This window comes from Phoxinus phoxinus, assembly GCF_949152265.1.
Source record: "Phoxinus phoxinus genome assembly, chromosome: 20".
Classification (NCBI taxonomy): Eukaryota; Metazoa; Chordata; class Actinopteri; order Cypriniformes; family Leuciscidae; genus Phoxinus; species Phoxinus phoxinus.
This window is the reverse complement of record NC_136895.1, coordinates 6,713,899-6,730,230: the sequence shown is the minus strand read 5'-3', so window position 1 is coordinate 6,730,230 and position 16,332 is coordinate 6,713,899. Positions and strand designations below refer to the sequence as shown.

Below are 16,332 nucleotides of genomic sequence, written 5' to 3'. Positions count from 1 at the left end.
TGTTGTGTGTGTGTGTGTGTGTGTGTGTACGTGTAGGAAGGGTAGAGGGTTGTCTTTCAAAAACACTTAGCTTTTCTTTCCCACCCAGCAAATACACGGCTAATTAAATCTAATTAGAGGAGGGCTGTCATAAATCTTTGACAATGTCTTCTGGATCACCCACAAAGCTGTTTTGCCTTTCTTCCGTCTTTTCACTGTTGATTAGCATGATAGTGTTTCTCTGTAACAGCACTCGTGAATTTACCACAATGCATTAATGGCCATTAACAATATGGACAGTGACTGTTATGTATTGCTTAGCTCGTCCTTCACAGCGTGAAATCAATTCCTCCCAAGGTTTTCCATTTCATTGAGTTTTCTCATTTTTTGTTTTGTTGTCAGTTGTTTAGGCTCATATTGTTCCTCAAACTTAGTTTCTTTTCTTTTTTTTCCCTGCAGAAACACTTATGGACACCAAATGGGCCACCACTGAACTCGCTTGGACCTCACATCCTGAAACTGGGGTGAGTTAGTGCTGTTGTGTGTTTGACTTTGGTTAACCTGAGCATATGATCTGCTCCTTCAGTCCGAATAAAGTATGAGGTGAATCTTTTAAAAAAATCCTCTCCATATTTAATCCTACCATTTAAAAAAAAGAAAAAAAAAATTGGTCCGTTTGTAGGAACCGTTTTGTTTTTCCCCTTTTTTTTTTTTTTTTTTTTATTGTTGTTGTGGTTGTTTCCCCCCATTTTGTTTTCATTTATTTATGTGCCCCCCCCCCCCCCATTATTTTTATGACACACTTTTTTTTGCATTACAGAAATGCCTGAGATTCATTTTTTTTATTAATGTTTGTTGTTTCCACCTGTTGTTTTATTTATTTGTTTGTTTAGTTAGTTAGTTATTCCCTCTTGTATTGTTTTCCCATTTTGTTTTTTGTTTTGTATTAGCAGTATTTTCAAATAATGCCAAACACAAAAATAAATGTATTCAATCTATTTATTTATTTTTCATTATATAAATACCTTAGATTTTTTTCCATCACATTAATGACACTTACAAATATTCTAAAATATCCCTAATTGTCAGTAAAATTATTATATATATATATATATATATATATATATATATATATATATATATAATCATTTATTTCCATTGAATTCTTTCATTTGAGGGTTAAAAACTGACTTCTTGGCAGATTTCGTGAGATTCTCTAATAAATGTCATAGTTAAACTACCTTTAAATCAAGAGGCATTATAAACGGTCCTTGTTCAAATATAGCGTGTTAAACACAGGAAGCTCTGAGTTTCATCAGATAAAGGCATTGCCCAGATCAGATTTCACCCTAGCCGTGTTACATTCGTTCTCCAAAAACGAAATTTGTGCCCACAAGCTTTTGGCAGACACAGCAGAAGTATCCTTCGCTCGGTGTATCTTTCACAATACCCAGAGACTGCTGCCTTTCCTTACTTTTTTTTTTTCTCCCGTTCAGATTCTTTGTCAAATTCTCAGTTTTGGGTCCTCTATATCCTGTACTTCAGGGTTCTGCATGTGTCCACTGCCCCTTCCTGCCCCCAGCCACACCATCTCAGCTGTTGCAGTCCCCCCTCCCCAAAAACTTTACTTCCGAGTAACTTAGCACCAATGAACAACCCCAAAGACACAAATCAACTGCCATTTCACCTTCGCCGTCTATTTATTATTCTTGTAAATATTCCTCACCGCCCCCATTAAAGCACTAAAACTCCCCAGCACAATGGGCCAAAGCACAACCCCTTGACACCCCAACAGATGCCTCCTTTCAGGACATACATTGCCCAATTCTATCCCTTCTGCTCTCTGTCATGCACACAGCTATACATTTCACCCACGCCGCCCCACTGTATTTTAAGACAGACAGGGGAAATGTGGCACCAGTGAGTCCTTGCCTTAAATATCACAGTGTTCTGGATGCCTTCTCAAGTTGAAATATTCTGTGAATCCCACGAAAACGGTTTACAAAAATAATTCCAAAATAAATCAAAATGGATGAAATGTGATTTTGACTGTTTTTTCTTGGAGATTTACCCACTGGCTTAATTGGCACCCTCTATTTCTCTCTTTCTTATGCGACACTCATTTCTAATTTTGTGTGACACTAAGTTCAATGGTATGTCACACCCAGAAAACCGAAATGGGAACTGTGCCCAGATAATAAAAAAAAATATAAAAAAACAAGGGCAAGAAGTTGGAATAATTCCCAGCCTGACTCAGCAGGTCTTTTTCTATTTTCATTCAATCTGCCATAAAAAAAACCTCTATTAGTCATTAGTCTTACACCTGTAACCTGAGAAATAAACACAGATAAATACAGACTTTAACATCGTTAAAGAAAAATAAACATAATGGCCTGCTGTTGCTTAAACCTGACCTGCTAATTCTTCCAAGATAAACAAACTGAGTAAAAAAAGTAATGCACTTACATACTTATAAATAAACCACATGAACCATCAATCCACGGCTGCATCTGCATCTAAAGTGATTCATTCATCCCCCCAACGAATCAAAGACATGCAGCAGGGAGAAAAATCAATGTGCATAAACATACAAGTGTGTATGAAAGTGCTTTATTGCATCAAAGTTTACTAGGCAGAGATCACAATTTGTAGACTTTTTTCCCCCTGATATTGAGTTGAAAAGAAATTGATTGAGGGAAAGAGGAATGTTTCGTTGCGGCGTTATGCCAAGACGAGTCCACACCAGTGCAATGTGTGGGGGCCGCTTCCTCTTTCCCATCTTCCCTCTCTCAGCAATTTATTCCACTGAACTAAATGCCCATTTACACCTCACTCTTTCTCCTGTCCCATTGACCTGATGCTTATTATTGATTTCAGCATCCTTGGCTCAGAAAGGCCGTGATAAAGCGGAGACTTCTAGAAGCCCTTGTCTACCTGGGGTCCCTGGGGCCCGTAGGGATGAATGGCCTGTCCGCACAACGTCCATATCGCTGTGTTAATTAAAGACTTCACCCCTACACAAACCCTACGCTACTCTCTCAACAAATCTCTCGATGCTGCGCCAGTTTTCTTTTTTTTCTTTTCTTTCTTTTCTTTTCGGCTACAGCTCATTTTCTCCTTTAGGATTGCTTTAATTTGAACTCACTGTAATCAAAAGACGTGGGCCGAGCGTGCGTCTAATTGTTTCTTTACCAATTTGAAGATAAACCATTTCTCGTTGATATATGCTGTTTGTTTAAGCAAGAAGAGGTTGATGTAAAAACCCTCATTAGCTGCCAAGATTGCTAGTAGGCGTTCTTACTCGACCACAGTCTGCGCTCCCATTAGCAGTTGCTGAATAACACCGCTTCTTACTTGCATGATGTTGAACTATATTTCACCTTGTCGCATCTCAAATCGGCAAATCTCAGCTCAAAACTTAGGTTCATTGTCACCGAGACCTCATTGCACAATGCAGCACCACAATAGCAATCAACCTCTTGACGATACCTCTCACTTGTCTTTTGAAAAAGATGTATATTCTTAATTCTGGTAGATAAGAGAAATCATTCAGGTAGAGGATTGAATGTAGCTTGTTGATCTGCATGAATACAATGTAATCATGATGGCTTAATTGGACAGTAATTGATTGTGAAGTGATGCAGAGAGTACTCCACACTCGAGGTATGAGGTAAACATCCACTCGTTGTTTTATTTAATGGAGTTCTGAAACTCCACGGTAATTTTGATGAATTCGCCAGGCGGGTTTCTTCATTGAACTGGTGAACGCAGATGAAAGACCAGTGTGCTGCTCCCCCACTTAATGCCACCGTACACAATGTGTAATTGAAAACGCACAAACCAAAAAGCACACAATTTAATTTCCCCTCTCTTTCATCTGCCCCATTCACTCTTTTTCTCGGCTTGCTCCCTCCGTTATATTGTTTCTAAGCTGTGTGGCTGTCGCTGAGAAAGAGCAATTTATTGCCTGCCGTACCTCAGTAGCGTAACACTCAGAGTTCTAAAGCCCCGGATAACATCAAAATGAGAATAGTTTCATTTATAATACTGACAATGAGGCGTATTGTACCATACTTTAGATAAAAACATTTGTTATTGCTATTGTTCTGTAGAAGAATCCTTGAAGAAGGCGGTATATATTAAGTGCTGGCTCATTCCGAAGGTGAACTTTTAAGTTGTTGTATATCTATGACTTACAGTGTTCTCTTTTTTCCCTCTCTTTTTTTCTCAGTGGGAGGAAGTTAGCGGTTATGACGATGCCATGAACCCCATCCGAACATACCAAGTGTGCAATGTTCGTGAGCTTAACCAGAACAACTGGCTTCGCAGCGACTTCATCCCCCGAAAGGATGTTCTTCGTGTTTACGTGGAGATGAAGTTCACCGTACGAGATTGCAACAGTATTCCCAACATTCCAGGATCGTGTAAAGAGACCTTCAATCTGTTCTACTATGAGTCTGACTCGGATTCAGCCACCGCCACCAGTCCGTTTTGGATGGAGAATCCTTACGTTAAGGTTGACACCATTGCTCCGGATGAGAGCTTCTCTATGTTGGAGTCTGGTCGGGTCAACACCAAGATTCGCAGCTTTGGTCCGCTTTCCAAGGCCGGCTTCTATCTGGCTTTCCAGGATCTGGGCGCCTGCATGTCTTTAATCTCTGTCCGAGTTTTCTACAAAAAGTGTTCCACGACCATTGCCAATTTTGCCGTCTTCCCAGAGACGGCCACAGGAGCCGAGGCCACGTCACTAGTCATTGCCCCCGGCACTTGCGTGCCAAACGCTCTGGAGGTGTCTGTACCTCTTAAACTCTACTGCAATGGAGATGGAGAGTGGATGGTTCCTGTAGGGTCCTGTACTTGCATGGCTGGGTTCGAGCCTGCAGTTAAGGAGACACAGTGTCAAGGTGAGTGCTGATATATGTGTGTTTTTTTTCTCACTGTGCAGTTTGTCTTATCTCCTGGTATCACATTAAGTCGAATGGACAAATCATCCTGTTTTTTATTGAGGTGTTTGGCCTAACAGCAAATTTAGTTATTCAACCTCAATTTAAGCAGAGCAAAGCAATGAATAAGTAAAAGAGTCTGTATGTCCATCAGACTGGAACATTTTGCTGAGAGAAAGGAGCAGTCTTGCTGAAAAACATATCAGGTTCAGTCTGAGGTGAATTAAGCCAGCGTGTAACATAGCCACGGTGAAAGTGAGCAGAGCAGACAGCGGGAGGTCAAGGGTCAAATGGAGAGCTGGGAGTGAGAGGAGACCGGAATCGATTTGCGGACCAAGGGCAAGGGCTGCAGTGAAACATTAATGAAGAGCACGAGATGGAGATAGAAAAGTAACCCTGACAGTCAAGGCACCAGAAGTGAAAGGTCTCAAAGAGACAGTTGGTTCCAACAAATTGTAAGAACTACCAAGACAGAGTCACTGAGAAGTGAACCTCTGGGGTAAAGAACTAAATTGAACAGCAAATTATTTGTGTATAGAGAAAGGAGGATTATTAGTAGTGTTTGAGGTATACACCAACGTTGGTTGAGAGTCGCTTAACACTGAGTATTAAACTGTGGCGCGTAAGTTGCCCTACACAGATTGTGCTATGGACATTAATGATGCATTAAAAAGCATATTACTACCAAGCATATAAAGGTAAACTAATTATTTTCTAAGCAGTCTATTTTGGATGATAAATCAGTGGAAAAATCCTGTACGTTAACATTTAAGGAGGGACTAGAATATCATGAGACTTAGGGGTAGGCTCTTTTGACTTAAGACAGTAAGAAACCATGTAGCGACTATATAGAATACTAAAAATATCAAGAAATAATGGCTTATTAATCACATTGCAACCTATCACCAAACCCTAGCAACCACCATAAATTGAACACCTTTGGAAATGCAGAGCAATGCCATGAAAACCGTTTACAACATCTTAGCATACAAGCACCACTCACATTATTATCATTATTATTATAAGAAATGCATGTAGTTGTCAAAGTAATAAAGGACTTTTCTACTACTGCCAACTTGATATTAAACCAGTGTATACCCGTGGGGAAAGTGGGCAGTCCTGATGTATAGTTAAAAACTCATTTGTTTGCTTGTGGTGGCTCAAGGTGAAAGCCCTGGCAGCAGTGACCTGATAAAATGTTCTCTAATCAAGCCACCCGGAAACCAAAGTAGGGATAAATCTCTCTGTCACCTCTCTCTTGCTCGCCTTCATCTGAAGGCCGTTGGTCTCATTAATACCCTGCCAGAGCACAGTTAGGATATTCACATGAATATTAATCGACCAAACCTTTTTTTTCCTCAACGCTGCATATTTCTACTATCCATTCTTTCTCCTCGCTTCCAATTTCACCACAAATTCTAATCACTCCCTTAAGTCCTATGTTCTGCCCTCAGTGAGGGAGAGAGAGAGAGAGAGAGAGAGAGAGAGAGAGAGAGAGAGAGAGAGAGAGAAGGGTAATAGAGTGTGTGCAATAGACTGTACTGAGAGAGTGCACAACTCATGAAAAAGCCACAGGATTTGCATTTCCTTTGCTGTCTTTCACCTCTCCTCTCTCTCTCTCTCTCTCTCTCGCTCTGTCAGGAGTGCAGCTAGAGGAAGGATGAGGATGAAAGGAAAGGGCTGACTTCTTACCTTCTTGGAAGCGATTAATCAGCACTTTCAACCCTTCAGAAAACAGCCTCAGTTTTTTGAAGGGGAATTTCAAGCAGTCTTTCATAGGGTCTAGAATCTAGATGGTCTCATTTGTCTCCCAAAGATTTTGGTTGATTTATGTACATCTAAAATGCGAGGCAAAACACTGAGGACTCATTAATCTCTAAAGCGATACGTTATGTGTGATAAACTCGAATTCACAAGGCCTACACTCTTTCATCTTTATCACTATGTGAACTGTTTTCCATGTTCCTTTTTTCGCTACCTACCTCTGGCCTCCCCTGATTAATGATTAAACAAATAAGCCCCCAGTCAACCAAGTTAACAGCCCTAATGAAGCCTTGTGTCAATAATGCACATTCTGAGAAAGGGAACTAAGAAGGTGACCCCAGGAACATCACCACTGGTGTGTTCTGCTTTGAACACTATCAGTCAAGAAACCAGATGTTCAAATCTTTTTCTGAAAAACAGTGACTGGTCATTATTTGCTGATCCTAAGTCTTAGATACTACTGATAAAATGGCTCAGAAGGCTGGGAACTGGTGTCATACTCCTTCTCATCCGTTTATAAACATAAAACTGGCTCCTTGATCATTTAACAAGACAGTTAGGTGACAATCCGAACGGAAAGATCACAAAGCCATTGTGTGCCAGGAGATTGAGACCTCTGCATTGATCATAGATGCGATAAAATGTGTACACAATGTCCGTTAATGGTGTCGGAGCTCCACAAAGGCCAAAGACCTGTGAATAACACACTAATCTTTGTATTCCTAAGATAACAGCTCACACTTTACTGTGTGTAGCCTTCAATATGGCATTGTTTATCTTAGAGGGACACTTCCTGTGGTACAACATCGACATTCCCTGTGTTTGAGTATTGATTGTAGGAGTTCATTTCAAAAAGTGCTCTTGTTTGAAACAAACAGGCATCTGTTTGTAATTGAAGTTGACGGTTAGCTCATGTGCGCATGGGGTTTATGCAAGGCCAGGGTATGTTGTTGGAACTCGTCTAGTCATGAGGGGTTTATTTCCCTGGAGGAAAGCAACAGCAAACTAATGGTGCCAAAAAAATACGTAAGCAACAACCTGTGAGCCTTCGTATTTTACAATGCCAAGATGGAAAGGATTAGACTGCATACTGTGGGCAAGGAAAACAAAAGGAAAATTAAGGCAAACAGAGCTCACAAAATGCTAATTGCAATGGGGAAATTGCTATTGATTTCGCTGTTGAATGCAATGAAAAACTTTGTCACATACCTAGATGGAAGCAATACATTGAAAATGAGTAGTAAAAAAAGTAAACTTGGTGTGAATATGCAATATGCAGTTACAGCTATCGTTTTTTATTTCAGACAGTAAAAGTAAACAACTCTTTCTCTCTTTAGCTTGCAGTCCAGGCACCTTCAAGTCCAAGCAGGGTGAAGGGTTTTGCTCCCCATGTCCGCCCAACAGTCGAACAAGTTCTGGAGCCGCCAGCATCTGTTCCTGCAGGACAGGCTACTATCGGGCAGACAATGACTCACCTGACTCAGGATGCACCAGTAAGTAACGCCTTAGACAAAAAAAACTCCTTTTCACCTATTATGACCTCATCTAATCTTAAGCAGTGTTGTTTATTTGCCATGTTCTCTGCTCTCAAAATCCACATTGATCAACTGTATGTACATTCATGTTCATCCATATGTAAACCAGTTCCTCTGTCAATATCCAACATGTAGGAGAATGCTGGGATTGTTTCGAAACATTTCCCTTTCTCCTGTTTTATATAAGCCTCTTTTTGGTTGTGTTCATTGTCAGTACAGAACAGATACATCCAAAAAATGTTCTCCCAAGTGAACACCACAGCTATTTCTTGCCATTTTTGATGTTAAATGAGCAGCACAAGTGGGGAAAACAAGGTTTTGCTTAATTTTAGTTACATGAAAGCACTTAATCTGCATTGAGTGCAAATTAAGTCCCATTTGACCAATTTTATTTAAATTCCCTGCTTAAAAAAGAACATCTTAACCCAGTCTTATGTGGTCTGACGTTCTTAGCTGTGTATCAGGCTGGTTTCTACTGCTTAGTTGAATAGTTTTGTTGGGGTTTGGGGAACTTGTCAATTGGCTAGTCTGGGAAATCAGCTGTCCAAAAAGCTAGACCAACTTAACACCAGCTTTACTAAACAGGGAGAGCAGAAAAACCAGCTGGGAAGGCAAGTAAACCACCTTAAACCTGCTAAGACCAGAAAACCACCTTAGTCTGGTCTGTTAGACAGGGTTATTATGAATACTAAATTATCTGAACACAACAACAAGCACTTAACTAATTTAAATGTTTAGTTTAGTTGTGTCTTCAGAAGAATACCATGACAAATATATTTTCTTTTTGCAGCTGTGCCCTCAGCTCCACGCAGCGTCATCTCTAGCGTAAACGAGACATCGCTTGTACTTGAGTGGAGCGACCCACGTGACCAAGGTGGAAGGGAGGACCTTCTCTACAACGTCATCTGTAAGAAATGTCTGCCCGAACGTGGTACCTGCACACGGTGTGATGACAATGTGGATATTTCTCCCCGCCACCTTGGGCTTACCGAGAGACACGTGACGGTCAGAAACCTTCAGGCTCACACCCAGTACAGCTTTGAGATTCAGGCCGTCAATGGAGTCTCCAACAAGAGTCCCTATGCACCCCACTTTGCCTCTGTTAACATCACCACCAACCAAGCTGGTGAGTTCAGTGAGTTGTTTCTGTTTCAAGCTGGTTATCAGTCAACCAGATATCATGGTTTGAACCTGCGGATTTATTGTTGGTTCTAGAGGCTATAATAACCATTCTTAAACAGCTAAAAATTAACTACTGTACCATGCTCCAAAACAAATATTCTCTTCCATGTGTGTCCTAAAAAAAAGGTTACAAAAAGGTTTTCTTCATATTCTTTCTGGCCTGAAATAACGAAGTGTGATGGTTCTCTTAATATACTTACAACTCACAAAACTATATTAAAAGAGCTCAGCCCACTGAATGCATCAACTCCAGACAGACGTGCTACAGTATAATGCTCAGTAGCAAAGCTAAGCTACACTAGGCTAGCGCATGCTGGGTTTATTGAGATGTGGAGAGGCATTGACTTTGTGGAAAAAGCCTCTTATTGTTTAATTCAAGTTTTGAATTGATCACTGGACATAGGATAGCTTTCAGAGTCATGCATATGCTTAACTCTCTCCTTAGCACTCTATGCTAGCACCCAGCTCCAAGAATGCCTCTGTTTGCTATCAGGGATTGACCACAGGCATTGTAATATGACCCAGGCTGTTGTTGCACATAAGTCAATCCCAGGGTGACATGCACACCCACACAGCAGCCCACCCCCATGGTTCCAAATATTCAGGAAAGTCTGTGAGCAGATTATCTCCTAGGACTGTGCCCTTGAATATTCATCCACTTTTTAAGACAACAAATAAATATGAGCTGTCAGCTCAAGGGACGTCATGGTTACTTCCACTGTCTCCGCAGGATGAGGCCCCTTAATCCCGGGGTGAGAGTAAGCAAGCGGGCTGCCCAGGGAGTATTGTCTTCAGGGTGAGGCTCTTCTGAGCAAGGCCTGGGTTAGGAGGTTGACAGTGTTGGGTTGGGGGAGAGCGAGCTTTTGGGGGAGGCGGACAAAGAGACAGGCAGAATAATAAAGAGCTACTAGGGAAAGGATCAAAGAACCGGACCTGGGGATTAAAACGTTTTTAACAAAGAAAAAGTGAGGGAGAGAGAGACAGAGGCAAGAAAGTAGGGGATGTTGGGAGCTATTGTAGTGTGTTAACAGAACTTGATAACATCAGAAACCGGAGACGGCAACATCAGGTCTGAGGACAAATGGGGACAATTTAGATTATGTAAAGCTGGGTGCTAAGATAAGTTAGGTGCTACAGAAGAACTTGAAGAACACAGACACACACACTATATATATATATATACTATATTACTTCACAATTTAAATAATATACGCATTTTTGCAGTGATTTGGGAATATAACAGTGATTTGGGAAAGAATATTAAAATATGAGATTAATCTACATTAATCATAATAAAGACAGACAGTAAAAAGAATGCATCATCGGCCATAACAAGAGATTAGGGAGTGGACATAGGGTATGTGCAGCTATAAACATATTTCCAATTGTGTGTAGGTTGTGTGGTAAATTGTGTAGACTGGATCTGCCAGATACCAAGCCTTCTGGTTTGTCTGTCATGGTGCTTTTCACAAGAGACTATAGAATCTATTCTGTCTGTGTAGTTTGAGAGGCTGGGCCCCCGAAAGTGCCAAAGACTAAGGGCTGTCTAATGCTAATACTTCAAAGTAGCTCTTTGGTAATCCTAAATGTGACCATGCTCTAAATGTGAAAAAAAAATAAAAGAAAAAAAAATTCAGTTTTCATTAAAATAGGATTTCTCTCATTTTCCACCCACATAGCTCCCTCTGCAGTTCCTACTGTCCACCTGATGGGGGCCTCAGCCAACACCATGAGTCTTTCCTGGCTCCCTCCTGAAAAACCAAATGGCATCATCTTGGATTACGAGATTAAATACCATGAGAAGGTAAGAGCCAGTGTAAGTCAATGAAGCGAAGGGCATTCAATCACAATTCCACCACTGTCATCCTCTGCTCTATACATAATCGTTCATCCTGACAACAGCATCAACCCTTCCTGTCTCTCTCTCTCATACCCTAACACTCTCCTCCCTAACTCCTTCCTTGATTCATCCCCTCCTTTTGAACGCTGATACCGCAAGGCAGTTGGAGCTTGGCAGGGATGGAGGCAGGAGGATTTGCATAGAGGAGAAGAAAGAGCCAGGCATATCTGCTCCGTGTTTGATGTGTTGTACTGACAGATTAAACTGGAGCTGCCAGACGCTCGCTTTTGGGTGCTGGCTGGTTTTATATGGCTTGTTTTATCACTGTTCCCACAGGACCAGGGAGAAGCTATTGCCCACACCATGACAGCCCAGCGTAGCTCTGCACGCATCGAGGGTTTGAAGCCAGGCACGCCGTATGTGGTGCAGGTTCGAGCCCGAACGGTGGCAGGGTATGGCCGCTATAGCAGCCCTACCGACTTCAGCACCAACCACCAGGGTATGTAAAGCACCCAATATTTTTATATTATCACATTTAAATTATGTCTTTCCAAAGCATATCAAGCATTGGTTTGAATCTAAGTGAAGTTTTTTGCATTAATAATCCTATAAATAACACTCATAGAAAAATAAATGCTATAAATAGATCTGAGAAATACGATTCTTTGAATATTTCCTATGATATATCTCTTTGTGTGCCTCACACAGCTGATGCAGACAAGACTCTGCAGGAGCAGCTACCCCTCATTGTGGGCTCTCTAACGGCAGGGCTGGTCTTCATCATTGTAGTAGTGGTTATTGCCATTGTCTGCCTCAGGTAATTGTCACTTACCTTAATAATATTCAGTAATTACACTTGGATAAATGGATCACATCAAATGTAGAAAAATTAATTACATGTCAAAGTATACCTATGAAACAACACAATTCTTTGAATTAATTTATTTTAGTCACCCATAATACTTTCTTGGAACCTATTGGTCAATTATTGGATGCATTTTAGGCACTCTCAAAAGCAGATTCATTTTGGATCTTTTACTTAGTAAATTGTATCCTGTGGTCTCAAATGTACATGTTCCCTACATTGTAATTCCGTAATGTCCGTAATCGTTGGCACTGGCAGCTTCGATCTTGTGACCACCTCACCATTTCCACAGCGGAGGGCAAGGCAGCTGTGTATTTAAAGCCTTATCATGCAAAAATTCTCAATTTGCACCCTCTTCCTTTCTAATCAGCACAGTATGTCTCAGTATCTTAACTTGTCTGCGACTGAAAAAAAATGTAGGCCTTGGCATATTCCGGAACTGAATTTGAATTGGAAATGAGATACAAATCACCAGCGGGTATTATTGGCCCGGTTACTAGTTAGACAACAAAGGGATTGCATTAACATGTAGCTACTAGAGGGGGTTGAAATTGCATTGCATTTAATGGACTGATAGTGAAGAAAGTGGGAAGGAAAGAATTAAAAGACAGGAGTGAATTAAACAATGTGGCAGTAAAGATTCCTTAGTATGTAACGGGAGCAAGACAACCATTGCTGCTTCTGTTTTTCTTAGCTGTCTTTATGTAGATTTCACTTCCACCATTCAGTCAACTGAAGTGACAAGGGTCTCTTGAGGCTGAATCTGTTGTTCTCTTAATTGTCATATAATTCCCCTTCTTTAATCGACCTCAATTCATGTCCCTAAAGGGGCTGGCAGGGAGAGAAAAAAACAGGTCCTTTTCAAAATGCTTATTTTTCTATTTTTAGTTAAGAAATCATGAACCTTTTGTAACTGACTGTATTGTCTTTGGTTCACAGGAAGCAACGTAATGGCTCAGAATCAGAATACACAGAAAAACTGCAACAATACAGTAAGTCTCTACAGAGTTTACTTGCCATTGGATGACTAAAAATGCTATTAATATAGAGTATTATGCAGTGTGATTCATACGGCTATTTCGCACTATTGAATCCCCTATAGTCACTCCGGGGATGAAGGTCTACATTGACCCATTCACCTACGAGGACCCAAATGAGGCCATCCGCGAGTTTGCCAAAGAGATTGACGTTTCCTGTGTGAAAATCGAGGAGGTCATTGGCGCAGGTAACCAACAAAAGCTCCTGAGCAACAGGGGGAAGACAGCTAGGCACACCCAGGCCATACCTTTAGAGGACTTCACTCCAAGCGGTACTTCAATCAACTCATCCCGCTCCAAAATACAAACCCTTAGCACCTTACCAATGTCTCTAACAGCTTTACTTACAAAATGGAGCTTCTGAGGTTATCTTCAGAGCTAACTATAGAGCTACCATTCCTGCTAACTTACCAAACCTGTCCTGAACCTGATTATACCTCTCGGACAACTAATTGTCCTTCTGACCATTTGACCTGTTAACTTCTCCATCCATGGTGCTCCTTCCTGCCCTTGAGACCACTCCCCTTTGTTTTGTAAATTTTGCTAGATCTTAACATTAGTGTTAACAGTTTAGTTTCTGAAAGCCAACAGCAAAGATAAGTAGGATTCTGGTTCAGTAAGACTTGCAGCCATGTTATAATAAAATGGAGCTGAGGAGCCCCATGCCACACTCCAAAAAACAAGGCTTTTAACATCTAACGCTGCTACCTGAACCTGTTGTTTCCCAGCTTTGTCTAAAGTGATGAACCCCTACCATGTCCTTCCCTGATCCCACCGTTTCTCTTGCACCTGCTTACACATTGGCCTAGACTGCAGACGCAAGTCGTCCAATCCTCCCAAGCTTCTGTCCCCACCTACTTCCTACACTCTTACCCTCACTCCCTCCACACCCTAGCATTCCCTGCTTCTGCCCTTTACCCCTTCCGCTATTGCCTTACTTTTCCCATTTCCTTTTTGGTACCTCAACCCCCAACAATGCTCCAAAAGCCTTTTCTATTTAAGCATTCCTGACCTCACCCTACCCCTACCCCTTCCCTCGTCCCCTGGATACACTCCAATAGCATCACCTTTAGCCCTGGCTTCTTTTGCTGTCTCCCCCTGCTTCCCCCTGGCTCCTTGATTCTAACCAGTAACTGTCCCTCTCCCCTTTCTCTCCCACACTCCTCCACTCTTCCCTCTCCTCTCCTCTCTCCACTCCACCCTTTCTGCCTCTCTCTTGTCTGTCCATTACCTATGTAGGAGAGTTTGGAGAGGTGTGTCGCGGCCGTCTGAAGCTCCCTGGAAGGCGTGAGATCATTGTCGCCATCAAGACTCTGAAGGCAGGCTACACAGAGCGCCAAAGAAGAGACTTCCTGAGTGAGGCCAGCATCATGGGCCAGTTTGATCATCCCAATATTATCCGCCTGGAAGGGGTGGTGACAAAGAGTCGGCCAGTCATGATTGTCACTGAGTTCATGGAGAATGGAGCGCTGGATTCTTTTCTCCGGGTTAGAGATGATTACTACCTTAATAAAATGTTTTTTTTTTTGTTTTGTTTTTTGATGCCTGGATTCCTGTTTGTGGACATATATTTCATTAAAAATGATCTACTTCATAAAACAAATACCATCATTGCTGAGGTCTAGCACAAGTGATTTATCTAAACAGTAGTTTTCTAAAAAAAAAAAAGATATGTTCTCACCTATCCGCTTGAAAAAAAACATCATAAACTTTCTCAATAGAGATGACAAATAGCGTAGCAGCTAGCTGTGACATTCAGAGATGAATCAGCTGGGTGATGAGTAACATCCTGGAAAGTTAAAAACACTTAGACAGCAGACGTTTCTGTTATGAATGGGTCTGTGATTTTCCCTCTCTCTCTCCAACAGCTAAATGATGGACAGTTCACAGTCATCCAGCTCGTCGGTATGTTGAGAGGGATTGCAGCTGGCATGAAATATCTATCCGATATGAACTACGTGCACCGTGATCTGGCTGCTCGTAACATTCTAGTCAACAGCAACCTTGTGTGTAAGGTGTCCGATTTTGGTCTTTCTCGTTTCTTGGAGGATGATGCCACTGACCCCACCTACACAAGCTCATTGGTCAGCATGCACACCTTGATCCTTTAATATGCATAGAAATTAATAATGTTTTCAGCTTCAGACAGAGGTTAAAAATCATTGTATTCACTTGCATCTATAGGGTGGAAAGATCCCTATTCGCTGGACAGCTCCAGAGGCTATTGCTTATAGGAAGTTCACCTCAGCCAGTGATGTCTGGAGCTACGGCATTGTGATGTGGGAGGTGATGTCATATGGCGAGCGCCCATACTGGGACATGAGCAACCAAGATGTGAGTTTCCGCTCTACTTTGCCTCTATTCAACTTCATTTGAGAGTAAGCTAAAGCCAAACAACTATTATTTTTCAATCAACAGGTGATCAACGCAGTTGAGCAGGACTACCGACTGCCCCCACCCATGGACTGCCCTACTGCCTTGCATCAACTTATGCTAGACTGCTGGGTGAAAGAAAGAAACTTGAGACCTAAGTTCTCCCAGATCGTCAACACCCTGGACAAACTTATTCGCAATGCCGCCAGCCTTAAGGTGGTCACCAGCACACATTCTGGGTAAGGGCACACATGGACTGACTCGCTGACTCGGACAGACATGCTAGTTAATATGTTTGCCTGATTTTTATCTATGGAAGCAGTATTATAGATTTACTCAAACTGGTTCTCTCATTTTAAATTCAGAATTAGACCAAAGTTACAGAGGCATTTGAATTAAGAGACCATTGATTTCAGATCATTTTCAATTGACAAACAATATTGTAAGCTGAGAAACTCTGACATTATAGAAATTAAGAGGACCGTCCGTCAATAAAACATTTGGTTTAATTGCACCATCACAGGGCTATTGATTGTTTTGCCTGAGATGCTTGCTCGGGTCTAAACTTACAAGAGCCTTTTCTGTTTGAGATATTTAATGACATTATCTGCCTTCCAGATGCCAGTCACTATAAAACAGAATCGATCCACATTTTTCTACAAATTTATTGTTTCAGTTGTGTTAGCAAGAAGCTTCAGGCGGGGTTTGACCCACCTCGGGGTGCCTGCCTCTGGGCCGTAGGTCCTGGGGGAGGGCCTCTAACAACCTGTAAACTGTGGGAGCCTGTCTTTGTCTACTCTGCAATGATCAGAGT

General features: G+C 41.6%; 1 protein-coding gene across 6 annotated transcripts in view; it reads left to right on the top strand.

Moving 5' to 3' along the window:
• Window positions 1-16,332, top strand: part of ephb3b (eph receptor B3b) — a 49,813-nt gene that overhangs the window by 27,227 nt on the left and 6,254 nt on the right. For 2 of the 6 annotated variants that reach the window (XM_079592771.1, XM_079592769.1), the window contains exons 2-14: window positions 439-503; window positions 4,211-4,883; window positions 8,024-8,179; window positions 9,012-9,347; window positions 11,083-11,207; window positions 11,580-11,742; window positions 11,952-12,060; window positions 13,048-13,100; window positions 13,211-13,333; window positions 14,385-14,632; window positions 15,014-15,229; window positions 15,330-15,479; window positions 15,564-15,757. In XM_079592771.1, the coding sequence (XP_079448897.1) occupies window positions 439-503; window positions 4,211-4,883; window positions 8,024-8,179; window positions 9,012-9,347; window positions 11,083-11,207; window positions 11,580-11,742; window positions 11,952-12,060; window positions 13,048-13,100; window positions 13,211-13,333; window positions 14,385-14,632; window positions 15,014-15,229; window positions 15,330-15,479; window positions 15,564-15,757 (2,611 nt within the window). Of the gene's footprint in view, window positions 1-438; window positions 504-4,210; window positions 4,884-8,023; window positions 8,180-9,011; window positions 9,348-11,082; window positions 11,208-11,579; window positions 11,743-11,951; window positions 12,061-13,047; window positions 13,101-13,198; window positions 13,418-14,384; window positions 14,633-15,013; window positions 15,230-15,329; window positions 15,480-15,563; window positions 15,758-16,332 lie in introns of all 6 variants that reach the window. The other 4 variants (XM_079592770.1, XM_079592766.1, XM_079592767.1 and 1 more) reach the window with 3 other exon arrangements.